This window comes from Paroedura picta, chromosome 5 (assembly GCF_049243985.1).
Source record: "Paroedura picta isolate Pp20150507F chromosome 5, Ppicta_v3.0, whole genome shotgun sequence".
Taxonomy (NCBI): Eukaryota; Metazoa; Chordata; class Lepidosauria; order Squamata; family Gekkonidae; genus Paroedura; species Paroedura picta.
Genome location: NC_135373.1, coordinates 78,496,440 through 78,517,790, shown reverse-complemented (window position 1 = coordinate 78,517,790; position 21,351 = coordinate 78,496,440). Strand labels below are relative to the sequence as shown.

Genomic DNA, 21,351 nt, shown 5'->3' with positions numbered 1-21,351 from the left:
GCAAATCTGGAAACTTTGCTTCTCACTGTACCATGTAGCTTGGCTAGAGGTCCTTTAAGACCTCTGAATTATTTACAATATTTTTTTTATCTCTTGAATATTTCCTTGAATTTTGAAGGCACATCTGGTGCATGGTACATTTGCTTATCTACATTTGCTGCCTACTCTTGGGTGATGTAGATTATTGTGGATGATTTGTGAGGTGTGTATGAGAATTACTGTGTAGCAGGAAGTATTGTGTAGAATCATGAATTTGTGCAATGGTCAGTCCTACTGATTGTTGATTTCTTATATATTAATAAATTTAGATCTGATTCACACATATTCTTCCTTAGTAATTCATAATTTGGTGGTTAGAAACTAAAGTTTTCTTAGTAATACAAAATTTCCGGATCAAGCCCATATAGGCTAATAAAGTTGGGGGGGGGGAGAGATTTTTTACTTCTTCATACTTAACCCATATCACCCTTGTTAAATTCCAATGGCCTTTTTCAAGAGCTTGCTTCAGTGCATTTCCATCAGCCCTACTTAGTGGAAGATTTCACCGTGTGCATATGAAGGATCGACTGTGCCCTTGCAGTTTGGGTGCAGTTAAATTGATTACTCATGTTCTTTTGCACTGCGATTTTTTACCAAGATATCATAAGTAGACTAATTTCATATTTGTGGCTGTGATTTTCTAGCTATACTGATGGTCTGTTAGTTAACATCTTACTTGCAGATAAAGAACATTCTGTTTCTTATACAATGACAACGTTCTGTTATATTGCCAGTAGAGTGTAGAAATCCTTGGTTCATGTTAAGCGACTTGGTTGTTAACTTAATAATGGTACCTGTGTTTTGATGCTGGTCCATGACCGTAAATAAATGAATAAATGAATGAATGAAAAGTCCTGGAGTGACTAACATGTGACTGAGTGAACGAGCATCATTGGCTGTTTTACAATTTAGTTCCAAACATAGTTATTACACACATATAAACCCATTGAAGTCAATGGACATAGAAGGTTATAACGGTTTAGGTTTGCAAGGTTAGAAACTGAGGAGAGATTCTCACATATATTATTTGGTCTCTGGTTATTTGATAACTTGATCTTTGACTCACAGATGTATGTTTGAACTGACTTTAATGAAGAGTGCTGAAGTAATAGACCAGGGGTAGTCAAACTGCGGCCCTCCAGATGTCCATGGACCACAATTCCCAGAAGCCCCTGCCAGCGAATGCTGGCAGGGGCTTCTGGGAATTGTAGTCCATGGACATCTGGAGGGCCGCAGTTTGACTACCCCTGTAATAGACAGTTCTGTCCATGATTAACACATGTGTGTGAGTGATTCAAGTGAGTAGCCATGTTGCTTTGAAGCAATAGAACAAAGTGTGAGTCCAGTGGCATCTTTAAGACCAACAAAGTTTTATTCAAGGTATGAGCTTTTGTGTGAATGCATGCAATATTCTATTTGAGGTAGTTTGCATGCACATGAAAGCTCATAACATAAATAAAACTTTCTTGGTTTTAAAGGTGCCACTGGATTCTACACATGTGTGAATTTGTCCTGAGTGTGTTGGGTGATTTTAAGGGCATGAGAACCTTTTGGGGGGGAATAAAAGGCTTGTGGAAATTGGAAACTTGAGAAGAAGGTAGTAACATAACATATTGAATTACAGACAAGGTTTAATTCTTGGAATCCACTTGGGAAAAGACCCAGGAATGAAAATTGTGGTAAAATGTCACCTGGGGAGAAGCAGTGAACAAAAGGCTAGAGCAGAAAGGAAGGCAAGAGCAGGTTCTGCAAGCTCTTGGCTGTGGTTCATGTTGAAGCTAAAGATTTCATTGTGTCTCATGCTACTTAGATGAGAAAAAAAGTGGTTGAAGTGGGTTAAGTAATGAGATCACAGAAGAGCACAGCATTGCAAAGAAGGTGAAAGCTCAAGTCCTAGAGAAATGAGGGCTGAAAAACAAACTGGGAGGCAGGAAAGCAAAAGAAAGAGACCTGGGAATGCATTTGAATCCGAAGATAGACTTTCCTGTTGGCACTGTTGTAACACTTGAAAGCCATCAGCTAGTATTAACAATCGAACAGAGAAGCAATTGGAGATGCTCGCTTCCCTGAACCAGAAAGGAAGTAAATAAAATACAGGACTTGGCATTTGTAACTCTACTCCTGAATCACAGCACAATGCTGCCTCTCAAAATAAAATGCCTTGGTAGAGCCAGGAATGTTTGACATTAAATTTGAATGCTTGCCAAGCAAAATGCTGACAAGTAAAGCAAGAGGGGAGCTCATAAAGAAGGGAGTTAACTTGTATTTAGGAGCATGGGGGACTTCTTAGAATCAGGCAAGAGTCCCAAGGAGTTGACCAGTACTATTTAATGTGAGCAAATGCAGTGCTTTGTTGCCTGAATTTTAGTTTTATGGTTTAAGACATGATGATGTGTGCTGGCTTTACTGGTTGCGGGGAGAATTAATTGCAGCCCCCGTGGGGGATCTTGTTTGCCATCAGATTGAGTTTCCTGTTTGGATTGATGAGGTGTTAAAGCTGAAGCTCAGTGGTTCCACTGCAATGTCTTACATTGTATTACCAATAATTTTATTTCAAACATTAACTCCATTTCATGCACTAGAATAATCCCAGCATTGAGTACTAGAGTAGTAGAAAGTTACAGAAAAGTATTACAGGTAGTATTTTTTCTCAGCGGGTACTACTGAAGACTCATGGCATTTATGTAGTATCTTCTTTTTTGAAACTTTCAGACTAAGCAGTTATCAAGTTGCAAAGTGGCAACATCAACACTTCCCTGACTTGAAAGAGATAGAGAATACTTGCAGAACCAAATGGGAGGAGATGGCATGACCCAGCCCCATCTGGCACCTGCGGCATCCCAGGGAGCATGGAATTTTCCGCGTTCCCTTGTCTTCTGGGGCGCTGCACCGGGCCAGGGCTGGGATGGCAGCAGCAGGGTGCATAATTGGGGATGCCTGCTGCCGCCATCCCGGATTTTCAGCCCCGTGCATAATGGGTCTTTGCCTGGCCTGCCACGATCCAGCAGCTATCCATACCAACCCTCAGGGTGCCTCTTGGGTACTTCTTTTGATTTTATGAGTGCAAGTGAAACTTTTGATATACCTCAATGCCATTGTTGGCTATCGTGGGACTGCCAGCCTGCTTTTTCTGCCCCTCTTGTGGGATAGACTGCTGCTGAGGGTGCTGGGAAGACTTTTTCCTCTTCCACTGCATCTGTTTGGGCCAAAGGCCTCCCTCTGCCAACTGTGCAGTTCTGCACAGATGTTCTTCTGCACCATGGCAGTATTCCCTTTCAGAGTGATCTGCTTATGCAGTGAGTGTTTTGGTTTGAAGAGAGTGACTGCCCAGAGAGGCTCATCATGCCCTTCTTTTGGCTATCAAAGTGCAAAGCTTTGTAGCCCTTCTTAAGGTGCCAGGAGCCTCATCTGTGATTCTGCCTGCTGTCTTAGACTAGCAAATGCAAACCTTGTGGGGTGCCAAAGACCTCCTTGTGCCTGCTGTCTTTGCTGCCTGTGCCAGACACCTGCCTCTGCCTGCTTGCTGATTTAAATTCCTTATGAAATGGGGATACTTTTTTCTTACCTTTGGCAGGGGGATCCTTTCTAGGAGAGTTACTGTCCCTGCAAATGTCATCCAAGTTGGATGGAAGACATAGAAGTGACAGCATTTCCCGCTGAAATTGACTGAAAAAAAGAAAATGAATAAATGCAGTATGTACGGAAATGAAAACTGCTGCCACTTTTAAAAAATGAATTTTGTATCCAAAGTCAGGCTGAATTTTGGAAGCAAGTGTCTCAGTGTGCAGTACAAAATGATAATCCTCTGCCTTCTCCTCAGCTCATAAGAAAAGTTACAGTTGCTAGCTCTGGTCTGAGAAATCCCTGGAGACTTAGTGGCAGTGATGCCTGGAGAGGGATTTCACCTACAATCTGTGATATACTGTAGTAGTCTTCCTTTGAAAGCAGCTATTTTCTCCAGGGGGACTCATCTGAATAGTCTGGGATCAGTTGTAATTCCAGGTGAACTACAGGCCCACCTCGATAAAATCAGAGTCCAGTAGCACCTTTAAGGCCAACAAAGTTTGTTTGTGCAGTGCTTTGAAGATCCTCTGTGAAATCTTGCAGCAAATGAAAAGTACCCTCCTAAGCTTGAAGTTGGAGAGGAACCCTGCTGCTGCTTCCTCCTCCTCACCTGGTGGGTGTTTCAAATACAATTAATTTGCCACACCAATTATACAACTAAAAACAATGATTATCTGATAGGTTAGTGTCCTGAGGCATACTGGCTTGGCAGATTCCTCCTTCCCCACACATAGCTAAGTGGCTTTGATTCACACCTCTGTGAGGTGTGAGGAATAAGGTAATATTTCAGTGGTGGTTTCTTCATTTTGGTAGATGCTGGGATCTAATTTCAATCAGTTTTATATAAGCACTAGTATTCAAGCCCGCTGTGTTCTAAATACAGCGGGCCCTAGGCAAGGTAGCCCGTGGCTCTTGCAAGCCAGGGCCACCCACGCCCCGCAGCTGTTCAAAACCTTCTCTCGGCCGGCGGAGCGGCCTTGCGGCGTCATAGACGCCGCGAAGCCGCTCCGGCGGCCGAGAGAAGGCAGCCAGGGCCCCCCGCCCCCCGAGGGTCTCCGAAGCCTTCTCCCGGCCGGCGGAGCGGCCTCGCGGCGTCTACGACACCGCGAGGCCGCTCCGGCGGCCATGAGAAGGCGGCGCGGCCGACTGCTGACCTGTGGCTGTGCGGGCGAAGCAGGCAATGGGGAGCCGCGCTTCGCGCGGCTCCCCATTGCCTGCTTCGCGCGGGATGGACACTTGGAGGGGCCAATCAGGAGCCGCTTCGCGGCTCCTGATTGGCCCCTCCGAGTTTTTATCCCGGACCAGTCCCGCCCTAACTCCTCCCCACTACCCCTTACTCTTTTATTCAGTCCGTGGCGCCCGTGGTGCCACGGGCTGTTTACAGATGACCTTGAATTTTGATTCTTCTGTTACCAGAAACACATTTGGAGATGTGGTTGCCCCTTGAGAGTTTAGATAACAAAATCCGGGTCACCTGCTTGAGAGCCTCTTGTGAGCTTGGTTGAATAGCACTTAGCAGTAGAGTGGGGTGGAGTGGGGGGAGATTTCTTTGCAGACAAGTCCCAAGACAAAGTCCATTCATTCAGGCTTGGTTAAACTGAGAATATTATGTTGGTTCTTCCCAGACTTACATTAGATGGTTTGATATTTGTATTGAGTTTTGGAGCTGTCTGGGGGAAGCAACTATTGTTGAAGGAAGATCTCTTGCAGATCTTGGATTCCATAATGGGGGGAGGAGGATAGAGATGTATTGAATAAATAAAACTGTACACTGTCTAATAATTAAGCTGATAATCCCTTTCATTTAGTGAATTCTTATGATCGTACTTGATCAAGAAAGGGGTGGTCCAATCTCAGAGGACCTCTGGAACCTTAGTTTGTTTTTATAAAGATGACGTAATGCGCCACACTCAATGTTTAAATGACTTCAAGTGCATCTTTTGGATCACCAACAACAAAATACAGTGCCATTTCATCACTTAGTTGTACCAAAGGCTGTGCCTCTCCAGCGGCCTATGTAGGGAGGGATCCAGTCTTCCTGGCCCGGCCGCAACCAAATGCCTGGCAGAAGAGTTCCATCTTACAGGCCCTGCAGAACAATGATAGCTCCATCAGGGCCCTGATCTCTTCTGAGAGCTAATTCCACCAGGTTGGGGCCAGGACTGAAAAAGCCCTGGCCCTGGTTGAGGCCAGGCATGCCTCCCGGGGGCACTTACTACAGTCTCCCAGTCAGAAATGACCCACCGAGTTTCATCTGTGAACCATCTACCTGAAGTAATTTGTCAATTCATTAAAAGTCTGGTTTGAAGGCAGTATTATTCAGGCCCATTACGAACAGCTAAATTCATGATACAAGGACTATTATTCTCCTAAAGGTAAAGGTAAAGGTATCCCCTGTGCAAGCACCGAGTCATGTCTGACCCTTGGGGTGACGCCCTCCAGCGTTTTCATGGCAGACTCAATACGGGGTGGTTTGCCAGTGCCTTCCCCAGTCATGACCGTTTACCCCCCAGCAAGCTGGGTACTCATTTTACCGACCTCGGAAGGATGGAAGGCTGAGTCAACCTTGAGCCGGCTGCTGGGATTGAACTCCCAGCCTTGTGGGCAAAGCTGTCAGACGGCTGCCTTACCACTCTGCGCCACAAGAGGCTCTTAAATTATTCTCCTAGTTGCAAGAAATTTCTGTTTTATGAAGCAGTGCTACTGACACAAAGACCATAGTGTGTGAGCTCTCTCCCTAACTGAATACTTTCACACTGCAATTGAGGAGGCGTGCAGTTCAGGAAATTGCAGGCTTATGCTGAACCACAGTTTTACTGCAGGAAAATTTTATTTGTCACTCAAGTAATTGGCAGTTTTAATAGCTTGTTAGTCATTACCTGATGAGCAAACTAATGTCTAAACTAAAGACTCTTTAATCTGTTATCTAACTATGTCTGGTTGCCTGTAAATCTGACACACAGATCATTTGCGGTTGTTTAAAGATAACTTATGTTTACATTTAGATCTTCCAACAAAGTGTTAAATTAAAATTACTTGCTCCAGATGGGCAGGGATAGTGAAACCTGACACTGAAGGAGAACAATGTTGGAAGGGTAATAAAATGTTTCTTTTTTTTACACATCTGGTGTGAGGGACAGCTACAGCTTCTGATTTAGTTTTAGCTAGTAGTAAGTAATCTCTTTCACTCAACTACCACATGCTTATGGGCACGACAGTTGCCACAGATTGTTGTCATGTATTCTTGAGATGTCTAACCTTTTTCCAAAATAAGTTTTTGAAGTTATTTTCTAAGAAAAACTTATTTTGGAGAGGAGACCATGACCATGGTGTCATTCATGCTTTTTAAAACAGTCGGTGTACTGCAGGAATTAGACTGGTAGATATCTTGCATAGGATTGCAAGTTGTCCAACTTTGCAGGTGGTCAAAATTCCCAGAAATATACAACTATATCTTGAATGCAGAGCAGTTCCCTAAATTTGTAATGGAGGAAAAACATGGAGCCATTTGTAAGAAGAAATGCTTTAGATAATGAGACATTACCTGCATAAAGCCTAAATGGCTAAGGAAGCATCCCTAAGAGTGGTCAATGGATTGGCTGTAGCAGATGCTTTTCGATTAGATCCTGACTAAATATCAGCGCAATGGTTGAAACAACAACATCCTGGTTATTGATCCTTGCCAGCTTTATAGCATTATCCTGAAGTGTTCCCACAACAGTTAACAGGTATCAGTGTTCCAGAATACAAACAACCCATCCTTCCCAAAATGATGGATTCTTTTTTCCTTCCAAAAAAACTCAAATTATAAATTGTGTTCTTGATACTGACAAAGGGCCAAAAGACATGGTTCTGATGGCCATGTGCTCTACTTATGGACCTTAAATGTAAGGGTGGTTTTCTCTTTTTGGTCAGATTATTATCATGCTATTTGTGCTAATGTTCTTCTGGAGAATTCCTGTTTCCTACCTTTTTCAATTCTGTCTCTTCTCTCATTTCCCTGGCTGTTCTGATCAAATTATCTTCTATAATAAATACTGTTCAAGCTTTGTAATAGCTGTTTTCCTAGCCCTTTTTTCACACCTATTTCTAAGCTGGACAGATCTTGGTTGGGAAATACCTGGAGACTTTGGGGGTGGAGCTGGGAGTGAGTGGGATTTGAGGTGAGGAGGGACTTCAGTGGTATCGAGTCCACGCTCCAAAGCAGCCATTTTCTCCAGGGGAACTGATTTCTGTTGCCTGGAGATGAGCTGTAAAACTAGGGCGTCCCCAGGCCCCACCATGGGGATTTCTATCTGCTTCTTTGCTTTTTTGTTGCAGCAATTGATCTTAGACTCAAGGCCTGCAGGCAGGGAATGATCCTTCCTTTAAAAAGAACCCCCACCTAGTAAATCTTAGGTGTGTACAATACAATAAGAAGCACATTTCATGCACTGCTAATTTATATTATAATAAAATATTTTTGTAAATAGGTTCTTTAAAAGTGCTATGGTTTAAAACTCAAGTTCTGGAAAGTATTTGATGCTTAATTATTAATTTCTAATTTAGGACATGCAACAAGATTTCCGACATCTTGGCTGAACACTTGAGACCGTTCCAATCTTTAGAAACTTTAGATTTGAGTGACAACCATATTTCTGCACTTACTATGGCATCGTTTCCTCCTCTGCCACTTAAGTACCTGTAAGTTACATTTTGTTTAATGTAAGGTTTTTTCCCAGTTAGCCAGAAAATGTTAGAACAGCTTTCTTTAGTTTTTGAACAGTTTGTTTACTTTGCTGATTCAAGTAACACTGAACTCCAGTACATGCAATACTGTTAAATTAATGGATAACATGGTTTCCTTAGCTAAGTAAGACATATTCTATCCATTAATTCATTTCTATTAGAGCCTAGGGTAGTGCTGACCTACCATTCTCCTAGTATACCTGATGGCCACACAGTAGAGATCATAGTTGTCTATGGACCTGCACGTGTCAGCTTAAACTATATCTCCTGATTGATACACTCTGTTTTGTGATGATCTACAAGCCTCATGCAGATCCAGCATTTAAGGCTTGAACGTTATTTTATTTATTCATTTATTTTCGAGCTTCTATACCGCCCCTCACAACAAGTCATTTCAGGGCAGTTTACATGTAAAACCAGTAAAATACAACATTAAAACCTCAATCATACAAACTAAAAACTAATCTCAAGAAGAGCAGCGGGAGATCAGGACAGTATCAGCACTTTCTGCAAACAAAATGTATGCACAAAGCAACAGACATATGAATCGAGAAATATCTGCAGATGACACTACTGACTGCATTTACTTAAAATCCACTGCCTTCATGTGGTCTGTTAATTGCACTCATTGACTGATAAATGCTTTAAATTCTAGTTTAGAGTGCTTTCTCCTGGCTTGCAACTGTTAGTTAGATCTGTTCCTGAAATTATTTTATAAATCTTCCCAGTATAGCTTTTTATGTGATCCTATGGGGTCAAGCAGAATCCTGCAGTATATGTTTTAAAAGGCTGCTAGCAATAACACAGTCAGACCTGTACAATGATAAATGTTGGTTGGTCTGAAGTTACACATGATATGGAAGAACATCTTTCAATCATGAAATATTATTTGAGAATCTGAGCTGATTTGTTGAGTCAGCATTGTTGATTCATGTCTCCTGAGAACCATAGCAGTTGATAGAACAGAACTGAACTGTTTGCTGTCAGATTGCTACTTAACCAATGATGGGAACTTGTTAAAGCAATAATTAAGTTGTTGTGTGTAGCAGCTAACAGGTAATGAGAGCATGATATCGTGTTAACTTTATGTCATTGTCATTCCACAGGCATATCAACAGTAATCGAATTGTTTCCCTAGAACCAGGCAGTTTCGACAACTTATCCAGTACACTTCAAGTGCTGAAGCTGAATAAGAACCGGGTTGCGTTCATTCCACAGAAGATGTTTAAACTTTCCCAGCTGCAACATCTGTGAGTGCACCCTTGAGTCACCATATTGTTTTAGATTAGTTTTGAAAGCCTTTGGCAGAGCTTGATCATCAAACACTTCCCTGCAGCAACCTCATAAAACCTTTTGCCTGCTGAAAGAAAAGAGACTCAATCCTTGGGTTGCATGTTCATTCTGAATTTCTGTGTTGATATTAACTTGCTGCACCTGGAATAAGGACCCTGCAATATACTCTTATTGTTCCTGGTGTTTTCATGATGTATCAAAAATATATGGTGTTTCTTTTTTGTTTTCTTTCTGTCACTGAGATGGTTTGCGCACTGGGAACTTCACTGCCTCAGCTCCCATGCAGGAGCACAAAGCAGGGGTAGAAGAGGCACACCAGGCCAAATACTCCCCCGTGTGGGTGCAGGAAGAGGTGGGGCAACCTGCCACAACTAAAACTCCAGCCTGCAGCCCATCATGAAACCTCCAGTGTATAAACGGTCTGAGTGTCCAGCAGTTTCAAGTGGGTAACCATGTTGCTCTGAAGTAGCAAAACAAAAATTGAGTCCACATTTAAGACCAACAAAGATTTACCAGACTGCATAATTTGGATATTATGACAGTTTATTAATTTGCCACTAACTTTTGCCTTATATCTGGACTCTTATGATCCTTGTTCAATTTTGTCTGAGGAACAGTGCATTCCCTCGAAAACTCACACCTTGAAAACATCTTTGTTGGTCTTAAATGTGCCATTGGCATCAATTTTTGTCCAGCAGTTTGACAGACTATAAGAAACAGGCTTGGCTGCAAAGAGGGAAGAAGCCAGTGTGATATAATGTGAGATCAAGACTGAGGAAAATGGTGTCTGTAGACTCAGTCATCCATGAGGTCAATGAGCAGCCTAGGGCTAGTCATTCTGCCGCACACGGTTTGGGGAAAGGTAAACTGGAAAAGAAAAGAACTATGTATGTTGCCCTGAGAGGAAGGATGGAATTTAAAAACTGATCCATTAGCGGCGCTTTCACATATGGTAAATAATGCTATTTCAATCCACTTTAGCAACTGTGTGCAAGTGGATTTTGCCATTTCACACAATTGGAAAGTGCATTGAAAATGCATGATTTAGCATGTGTGAAAATGCCCAAGGTGACAGCCAGCCTCCCTTCTAGTATGGAACAGAAAGTTCACTCCTCCCTCAAAGCAGCTTGGCCTCCCTGATACAAATGTAGTTTGTTAGACAGCACTTGCTGACTGACTTCAGCTAAGTGAACCTGCCCTGGTGACTTCAATTCAGGAGGGACCTGTAGAGCCAAATTAATTGTTAGTGGGACATAAGGTGAGCTGGAGGTGATTCAGGAAATGCTTTGCGGGAAAAGAGGTCTAAAGGATAAAATACATAGGAAACAACATAGCACAAGGACAGGGGCAACTGATACCTCCATCCAAATTAGAAAGAGTGAGAAAGAACAGAACAGGATTGATTTAAAATGTAGGTAAGTGACTTAAAAGGAAAGTAATCCAAGAAGATCTATTCAGGTGGTTATCCATTTTAGCCTAAAGACACAGAACAAAGTTTGAGTCCAGAGGCACTTTTAAGCCAAATAAAGTTTTATGAAGATACTAGTAGAAAGCCCTCTGTGAGGATAAAAGCAGCGGGCGCTAGTGGGATGGGTTTTTTTTGGGGGGGGGAGGCAGTGGTGGTGAAGGGTGGAGAGGTCAGTTGCATCCAGGCTGCGGCCAGCTAGGGGGGGTGGGCTGTGTAGGGGCCAGCCCGATTAGATTGGGCCAGATTCGAGCTTGGATGCCCAGACACATTCCACCCACCAAGGCAAATATGCACATTGATAGGGATAAGCTTTCATGTGCATTCCCACTTCTTCAGAAATTGAGGAAATTTTGTTTCATTGTATCTGAAGAAGTGGGCACACGCAGCAAAGATTGAATAAAACTTTGTTGATCTTAAAGGTGCCACTGGACTAAAAAAAAGAAGGAATCCACACAAGGGACAGTAGAGGTATTCTGCAAGGGGTAAGAAAGGACACCGATCATTTCAGAAGTCTAGAAGGATGATGGTCATAGAGCAAGCAATGTTTTCAACAGCAGCACGGTTTTGATAGGACTTTCATCAAATGGATAGCAAGATATCAAAGATGTCCTAATGTTTAAAGATGAGAAAGTGTGCTTTATTTTATTTTACAAAAGATTTTTTAAAAATTTTGCAGAGAGATGAACCGCAACAAAATTAAAATGATAGACGGTCTTACTTTCCAAGGCCTTTCTGCTTTGAAATCTTTACGAATACAGAGAAACGGGCTAGTTAGACTCATGGATGGAGCTTTCTGGGGATTAAGCAACATGGAAATACTGTAAGTATCTGCGTCTCCATCATCTTTAGGATGAATCATTTTGAATTCCATCAGGTTTTGAATACTGTGAAAAGGCTTGTGAAGTAAAAACAACAAAAGCCCAGTTGGCTTCTGTTTAAAGAAGAAAGAGCCCCTGCCTTTAATAAGAATCAAGCATCCCAGACCTTTTTAAAAAGTTGCTAAAGCTTACATATGAAGTCTTTTAATTATTGTGGGTTTGTGTGTGTGTGTGCCTAGGCAGCTGGACCATAACAACCTAACGGAGATTACCAAAGGCTGGCTTTATGGCCTGCGGATGTTGCAGCAACTTCATCTTAGCCAAAATGCTATCAGTAGGATCAGCCCCGATGCCTGGGAGTTCTGCCAGAAACTCAGTGAGCTGTAAGGAGTTTTATTATTATTATTATTATTATTATTATTATTATTATTATTGCTATTGCTATTGCTATTGCTATTGCTATTGCTATTGCTATTGCTATTACCATTACTATTTAGTCTAACCAGTTTTCAGAGCAGGATCCCAACCAAAGTATGAACCACTTACTATCGATCTGTGAATTTTTCATAACAAAGTTTCCAAGGTGACAACAGCTCCCTGTGTAGTATTCCACGCAACTGCATTTTTTGTTGTGAGGTACTGAAGCCAGCTAAATTTTCTTTGTGGTCATTTTGCTCAGCTTGGACGATCTTTTTTTTTTAATTTAAAGAAATATCATCCTGCCGCAATGTTACAAATAATGGCTTATATTATACAGAGCTATATTAACAATAATTATTCTGAATATATTCAAGGATTGAAGTTGTACTGGATTTCAAAGTTTTCATCATACTGACAAAAATAACCGTTTTTCCTCTTCTCAAACTTGCAGAGACTTAACTTATAATCATTTAGCAAGGCTGGAGGATTTGAGCTTCGTTGGCTTAAGCCTACTAGTGAGACTAAATATTGGCGACAACAAAGTGAACTACATTGCTGACTGTGCATTCAGAGGACTCTCCAGTTTACAAATATTGTAAGTTTCACCATAGCTTGTAAAGGACAAAACACTACTATTTGTTGGAATATGCAATGTCAGGTGCTCAAGACAAGAAGCTGCTCCTCCTGGGAGCAAGATACGGAAAACTAGACCGAGACTATACATATAATTTTCTTGTTTGTCTCCAGAATGCTAGTCTCAGGCTGGTTCCTGCTTCTTCCATGAAAAAGAACTCTCGGTCCTTCCACCAATCATGCAGCTAACTTGTATTCTGTCTGGTGACCTTTATCAATACCTAAGTTTTCTTAGCTAGGATGTCAGGAAATTAGCACTGTATGTCATTTGGACTTTTATTTCACGAATGCCTTTCTTAGACAGCTGTCTCATATAACAGAATGTGGTTGAGAGTATACACAATGAATAAAATAAAATTTGTGAGCATTGTCACAAAATATTATGTGGAAACATCAAACATATTAACAAAGTGCTTCCTCTGTCAGTCTTCTCTCCCTTCTCTGTCACCTTGAATCTCCTCCATATGTCTTCTCTCTATTCCCTGTCACTTCCTTGTCATTTCTTCTTCCATCTTCTTTCTTTCCTGGTCACTCCCTCCTACTTCTTCTGTCCTCGCTCCTTTCCCTCTCACCACCCTCTTGAGCTTCATCTCTCAGTCTCTCCTTCCTCCTCTCTCCCCAACTCCTTCCAGTTTGGTGTAGAGCCAGTTTGGTGTAGTGGTTAGGAGTGCGGACTTGTAATCTGACATGCCAGGTTCGATTCTGCGCTCCCCCACATGCAACCAGCTGGGTGACCTTGGGTCCGCCACGGCACTGATAAAACTGTTCTGACCGGGCAGTGATATCAGCGCTCTCTCAGCCTCACCCACCCCACAGGGTGTCTGTTGTGGGGAGAGGAATGGGAAGGCGACTGTAAGCCGCTTTGAGCCTCCTTCGGGTAGGGAAAAGCGGCATATAAGAACCAACTCTTCTTCTTCTTCTTCTTCTTCCTCATTCCCCCATTTTTTTTCTGCCATCCTCTTCCCACCATTCTTCCAACTGCTCCTCCTTTCCTCACCCCTCCTTCTGAGTTTCTTCCTCCTCCCCCCCCTTACCTGTCAGTGGCCAGGCAGAAGTTTTTCTGTGCATGCACACTTATTCTGGGCATAAGTTTCTGTGTTCATGCATATTTAATTTGGGCAGAAGGTTATGGCCAGGAAAGCCTGTGCCTTGAATGAAATGTTGTTGGTCTTCAAGATGCCCCTGCACTCAAAAGTTGTCCTGCTGCTTCAACCCAACACGGCACCCCACCTGAGCCTGTCACACAGGTTGTTGCAGTAATAGTTGCACGGCTGATGCCACACACACACTGCACTTTCAGTTCCCCATTGGGAAGAGCAATGGGGTCAGGCTGGAGAGGACATCCTGGTGAGGGACTTTCAACTTGGGTGCTGTCCAGGAAAAGGTCACCATCGCTGCCTCCTCCCCCTCCACTCCCACCTCCACCCCAACTAGACCATGCAGTTGCCTAGCAATGCCTCAGCCCTCAATATGGTGGCAGGAGGCCCATCCACGGCTGTAGTGGGTGAAGCCCTAGGCAGGCAGGTGAGGGGGGTCCCCACATTCCTTCCCACTCCCCCTGATGCCTCCTCTCTCCCCCATTGGTTCCAGGCCTCAAAAGAGAAGGAGGGACAGCAGCAGCAGTAATGACAGCAACACTGCCGTCCCCTCCAGTCTCCTAGCCAGGGAGCAGGAGTAGCATCCTCACTCAGCTGGTCAGGTGTGGTAGTGGTGGTGGGAATGCATTGCAGTTCTTCCCAGTCCATGACTATAGATGTTTCCACATTAAAAATCCATAACTTCCAGCATTCCGCAGGGCCTGCAAAATGGAGCTCTTCCACCAGGTTCATGGCCGAGGTCAGGCAGCAGGGAAGATCTGGGCTCTCCCCCTCACAGAATGGCAGCAGTGAGTTCCATCAGCACCTCTCCACCTCCCTTTTTAGATGTGTTGGGTTTTAAGCTCAGGAAGAGTTTTTCGCCACAACTTCTTGGCTTTATAGGTTTTCATATTATTGTATTAGCTTTATTGGTTTTTAATAGGTTTTTGGATTTTACTTGATTGTAACCCACCTCGAGCCTCCGGGGGGAGGCGGGTAAATGATGATGATGATGATGATGGTTGTTGCATTAAATAAGTGCCTCCAAATTTTATTCAGCCATTCTTATCCCATAGGTACTGATTTCCAAATGCCACTAAATCTACTGTGGAAGTGCCTGTTTGTGCCCATACTGCAATACATGAAACTCATGAGTCTTCTGATCCCTTGAAAAAAATTTCTCCCAGTTGTATTCAGTGCTTGGAACATTTCTACCACTTTAACTGGCAGAGAATGATAGGTTGCTCTTCCAGAAGAAGACCAGTTCATCCAGAGTCTCATAAATGTTTAACCTTTTCTGCTAATGATGTGCTTTGACACAATTGTTGCACCATTGTTACAGTTTCCTGGGGTTTTTTTCTTTGTTGAAAAGATAGCTTGCTTCAGAGAATTGTTTGGCAGGGATACACTCACAGTGCAGTCTAAAGAGTTAAGCATTTCTACATCTACTGAAGTCAACAGACTTAAGAGTTCATAAGTGTGTTTAGGATGGCCCTGTCAGCTATCTTCCAGTTTTTCAATTGAGAAATATTTAGATTTGGAACTAACGTGCTGCTGAGTTCATAATGTGCTTCATCCCAGGAAATTAATTACGTTTATGATTTTTTTAAAGTACTATTGATTCAGTTTTTAGTATTGGATCTTATAATTCTTTACCCTGCTCTTTCCAAACAGGGATCTCAAAAATAATGAAATCTCATGGACTATTGAAGATATGAATGGTGCTTTCTCTGGACTTGACAAACTTAGGTGGTTGTAAGTACAACTTTTCACTGTATTTTCAAATGTAAAGTTTAGAATATTAATGGTAGACCAAGGCCAGGAGCTCAATAACAAAAAGCAAGCTGAGGTTTCAACAGTTTTCAAATTAGGAGATTAAGAGATAAAGGTCATGAAGAATCACAGAACTGCAGGGTGGAAAGTTATGGAACTGACATTGACCCATGGGTAGCCATCTGTGAGGTGAATGTGCTCAAGTATAGTTCTTTGAGATAATTTTCTCTGTTAGACTCTGCATATAAAAATGTAACATCAAATTCATCTACTGTATTTTACTGTTGGTAGTGACCACAGTCTGCATTTTGCCAAAGTGGAAGAAAAAGAGATTCAAAAGCACTGTACACTATTAAATCCTAGAGAAAGTTTAGAAATGCTAGGATGTTTTAATATTGACATCAGGACAAGGGTATAGGTTTTAGAGATGGTTTGTGGTGGTATGGGGATGAATGCCTGTGACTTCCACTGAAGTGCCTAAAAAGCCTTTGTAAGAGACTTTCTTGACAGGGTCAAAAAATGTCACCTCTCCTATTCTGCACCTGTTCCACATTATCTATTTATATTTCCAGGCTGCTCCAAGGAAACAGGATCAGGTCAATCACTAAGAAAGCATTTTCTGGTCTGGATGCACTTGAACACATGTAAGTAGTTGCATACCATATTTAACTAACAACTGTACAATTGACCATAGGAAGCCATTTCTTAATCTGTACACAGAATTCCCCTAACAAACACATTCTACTTGTTGTATATGCTAAAAGTGCTATTTTTAAGGATTGACATATCATTTAAAATGCTACCCCTCCATAGTTTTTTGCCTTTTTGAAACCAACTTTGAGAATCTGAACTAACTTGGTTTATGTATGTGCATTTCATTTCTTCAGAGATCTGAGTAACAATGCAATCATGTCCGTACAAGGAAACACATTCTCACAAATGAAGAAACTTAAAGAACTGTAAGTGTTTCTGTGTTTCCTTTGAATGATCTTCAGATGCTTGAAAATACCATCTAGTGATAGTAAGAGGCAGCAGCAATAATATCTCTGCATTTAACATGAAGATGTAATTACAAAATTGTGCCTCTTGCAGTTTTCCCCATGTCACAGGGACAGGTAACAAAAAGCTGTAGATCTCTTTAAAAATGAGAGGGTTGTCATTAAAGTAATATTTGACAAATTAGATATGCCATATTAATCCTTTAAAAAGTAGCCAGTTTACACGTCTACCTAAAGCAAGAATCAAGAGTGTAGTGGGCCACCCCTGATCCCATCTCATCTACCTGAATGGGACAGATTGACCAAATAGCGTCTATGTGTATACAGCCCAACCACAGAAGTCCGATAGCTTGCTTAGTTCAGTGTGAGGATGTAATGCAGGTTCTTTGAAGAGTCCAGTAGCATGAACCCATTAAACATTGAGTCTATGTACTCCTGTGTAACTTTGAATTGGCTTGTGCAACTGGAGTTGTCTGTGCATTTAGATAGTAACATAACATGTAAGCTGCTTTCAGCATCAGAGGGAAATACTTTTAACAAATAATAGCATTAAGAATATTACTAGGTGAGTCAATCAAAACCTCCCATTTTGATGCACATACAATCTTGCAATTTTTCCCCAGTGTCTTTGTCATCACTTATTTCCCTCCTTTGCACTGCAGTAGGAATTGCCCTTCTGCCCCATGAGTGATATTTAAAAAGGGGAGAGTGCAGGGAGCTCCATTGATGGAACTGCCAGCATTGCAAGGGAGAAAATAAAAAAATGACTTGTGCACCTTCATATTCCACTGTGTCTATTTCAGTGTGTTAAAGCTGACTTTTCTGATGTCAAGAAGGTCTGTTTTCCTATGAACTGGATGTTCGTCTCTCTTTTTTCATCCTAGGCATTTAAACACATCAAGCCTTTTGTGTGATTGCCAACTGAAATGGCTGCCAGAATGGCTGGTAGATAACAACTTCCAGAATTTTGTAAATGCCACTTGTGCCCACCCTCAGATATTGAAAGGAAGAAATATTTTTGCTGTCAGCCTTGATGGCTTTGTGTGTGGTGAGTTAAAACAGCCTTTATTAAAAAATTCAGTTCTGAACATTTCAGTAGGAGATGGTTGTAGGAAAACTTTAACAAGCTATATGTCTTCTACCTGAATATTTCTGTTGAAATACTTGTTCTTCCTGCAGCTTATGAGCTCTGACCTGCAGTTATTTAGACTTTGTTGTTTCATTTGAGATGGGGACTGACATGTTACTGACATGTGGACACCAAGGGAAGATCAGTGGTTATGGTGGAATATGTGTGTACAGTTAAGTTTAAAATATGGTAAGCGTTGTTCTAAATGCATAGGCATAGTTTGATATGTTTAGACTGGTGCATAGGTAATATTCTTAGTTGTATGCTGTATATAGAGTTATGAACTGAACAAAAGTCAAGATATTCTTCAGGAGCTTTACAGAACTTCAGGCCAAAACAATGTTGCCATCTTTAAATACTATTTCTTTTTCATGGTCTCTGTGAAATTTCTCATTCCAAGTGGGTTACATTTTTGACTTTCAAGCAGGGAGCTTACATGCTTGTCCTGCTTCCTCTAAAAGAGTGGAATCATAGAATAATAGAGTTGGAAGGGAACTCCTGGGTCATCTAGTCCAACCCCCTGTACTATGCAGGACACTCACAATCCTATCACTTATCCACTGTAACCTGCCAACCCCTTGAACCTTCACTGAATCAGCCTCTCCGTCAGATGGCTATCCAGCCTCTGCTTGAAAGTTTCCAATGGAGAACCCACCACCTCCTGATGAAGCCTGTCCCAAAGAAGGAAGTGAGATGGCTAGAGTGGGTGTGGAGGAAGACTCGTGATGAGGCGGCTAGGACATCTCATTGCACACTTATGAAGGTGTATGAGAATGCTGTGAAAGCGGTGAAAAAAGACTTCTATTCCGTGGAAATCGCATCCGTGAGCTCATGCCCAGCACAATTGTTTAAAGTAATTAGATCACTTACTGCCCTCGAGGAGGGGCATCAAAAGTCAAGGAAATTGGATTTGAGCTGTTTGGCATTATCGAGCTATTTTGTGGATAAACCTACCACAAGAACTCTGCCAGAACCTTCCTGGCATGGTTGATTCAGTTAGCGAACTGGAAGCTCAGTGGCCATTGCGGGGGTTAGTGTTTGATAGCTTTAGGTGGCTTTTGATAACCGAAGTGGACAAGTTGCTGGGTTCAGTGAGGGTGACCACTTGCTTTTTGGATCCTTGCCTGTACTGGCTGCTTAAGTCAGGCAACCAGTGGATAGGAGGCCCCATAAGGGAAATTGTGAACCTCTCCCTTATCTCGGAAGAGTTCCCAGAGGGGCTTAAAGAGGCAGTGGCTCATCCCCTACTGAAGAAGCCATTGCTGGATCTGCTGGACCCTGCCAGCTACCAACCAGATTCGCATCTTGCATTTCTGGGAATGTGGTGGAGACAGACCAGCTCCAAGCATTCTTTGAGGAAACTTTGGCCCTGGATCCATACCAGTTGGACTTCCTGGCCACAAGGTGGAGAACATGCTGGTCGCCTTGACAGTTGATATCTGGTACCAGCTGGACTGGGGCGGGTCAGCCATCCTTGTACTTTTAGATCTGTTGGCTGCATTTGACATAGTTGACCACAAGTTGTTGGCCCACTGTCCCCCTGGAGCCGGGATTAGGGGGGATTGTGCTACAATGACTGGTCTCCTTTCTCCGGAACCGGTTACAGAGGGTTGCTGTGGAGGATGAGTTATCGGACACTGTGGGGCTCCCTTGTGGAGTTCCACAGGGGGCAGTCCTCTCCCCCACATTGTTTTAACATCTACATGCACCCTCTATCCCAGCTGGTCTGTAGTTATGGGCTGAGTTGTCACCAATATGCGGATGACGTGCAGCTCAATCTCCTAATGGATGGACTCCCCCCCCCCCCCGGAAAATTCGCTAGATGTTTGGAAGTAGTGGCTCAGGCAGAGCCATCTGAAACTCAACCCTTCCAAGATAGAGGTCCTGTGGCTGGGGAGATGAGGGCAGGATCTGGAAGCATGCCTCCCATGCCTGGATAGGGTGCAATTGACATCTGCACCAAACGCCGGAAATTTAGGGATGATCACAAAGGTAGCTCAAACGGTATTTTTTCATCTGTGCCAAACACAGCTACTAGCGTCCTACCTGTCCTCTGAATATCTGGCCACAGTAATCCATGCAATCTGGCCACAGTAATCCATGCAATCTGGCCACAGTAATCCATGCGGGCCTACCCTTAGCTTTGACCTGGAAATTACAGGTGGTACAAAATGCAGCTGTGAGGGTCCTCACTGGTACATCTTAGAGGGCCCATATCCAGCCACTATTATGTCATTTACATTGGTTACCCATCTGTTTCCAGATCAAGTTTAAGGTTTTGGTTTTAACCTTGAGGACTATACGCAAATTGGGCCCTGCATATCTGTGGGACCACTTGTCTGCCTATGCCCCCCCCCCCCCGCAGAGCAATCTGCTCTGCAGGCATGAATCTGCTGGTGGTCCTGGGCCCCTGGGATATTCGCCTGGCCTCAGTTAGGGCCAGGGCTTTTTTGGCCCTAGTCTCAGCCTGGTGGGATGAGCTCCTGGAAGAGCTAAGGGCCCTGCCAGAATTATCAGCTTTCTGCAGGGACTGTAAGATGGAGCTCTTCCACCAGGCGTATAGCTGAGGCCAGGTTGAGGTCCCGGAACTACCATCAGGGGATCCCTTAGAACCAGTGAGATCAGGACCCTTGCTCCCAAGGAAAGAGCTCTGGACTGCTAGCTGGACGGGGGGGGGGGGGGATAGGGAGTTAACTCTAATGAATAGACATCTTTTCACGTGTTGGGGATTTTAAGGGTTGTGTTGTTTTTATTATTTTATTTTAAACTGCTGCAAATCTCTGAGAGCAGCGGTATATAAATTAAAGAATGAATTAAAGAATGAATCTTCATTGCCCTCCTCTGGACATGCTCCAGTTTGTCTACATCCCTCTTCAACTGTGGTGCCCAAAATTTAACACAGTACTTCAAGCGAGGCCAAACCAGAACAGAGTAAAGTGGTACCATCACCTCCTATGATCTCCACACAATACTCCATTTGATACAGCCCAAAACACCATTTGCCTTTTTAGCCACTGTTGCACTGCTGAATCATGTCCAATGTATGGTCTCCTAAGATTCCTAGATCCTTTTTGCACATAGTACTTCCAAGACAAGTTTCCCCCATCCTATATTGGTATAGATGGTTTTTCCTACCTAACTGCAGAACTTTACATTTGTCCCTATTGAATTTCATTTTATTCAGTTTAGACCAGTTCTTGAGCCTATCAGGGTCATCCTGCATTCTGATTCTGTCTTCTGTTGTGTTTGCTATCCCTCCCAATTTAGTATCATCTGCAAATTTAATAAGTACCCCTTTTAATCCCTCATAAATGTTCAACATTTATATATATGTTGAACAACATAGGCCCCTGGACAGATCCCTGTGGAACTCCACTTATCACTCATTACTCTTCTCCAAGAGGTTGCTGAA

At 42.8% G+C, this 21,351-nt stretch overlaps 1 protein-coding gene across 1 annotated transcript in view; it reads left to right on the top strand.

Annotated features, from left to right (window-relative positions):
• LRIG3 (leucine rich repeats and immunoglobulin like domains 3) overlaps window positions 1-21,351 on the top strand; it is a 59,258-nt gene that overhangs the window by 26,891 nt on the left and 11,016 nt on the right. Inside the window, exons 4-12 of the mRNA XM_077338659.1 lie at window positions 8,152-8,286; window positions 9,438-9,581; window positions 11,769-11,912; window positions 12,150-12,293; window positions 12,782-12,925; window positions 15,714-15,794; window positions 16,385-16,456; window positions 16,700-16,771; window positions 17,695-17,858. Of these exons, the coding sequence (XP_077194774.1) occupies window positions 8,152-8,286; window positions 9,438-9,581; window positions 11,769-11,912; window positions 12,150-12,293; window positions 12,782-12,925; window positions 15,714-15,794; window positions 16,385-16,456; window positions 16,700-16,771; window positions 17,695-17,858 (1,100 nt within the window). The remainder of the gene's footprint in view (window positions 1-8,151; window positions 8,287-9,437; window positions 9,582-11,768; window positions 11,913-12,149; window positions 12,294-12,781; window positions 12,926-15,713; window positions 15,795-16,384; window positions 16,457-16,699; window positions 16,772-17,694; window positions 17,859-21,351) is intronic.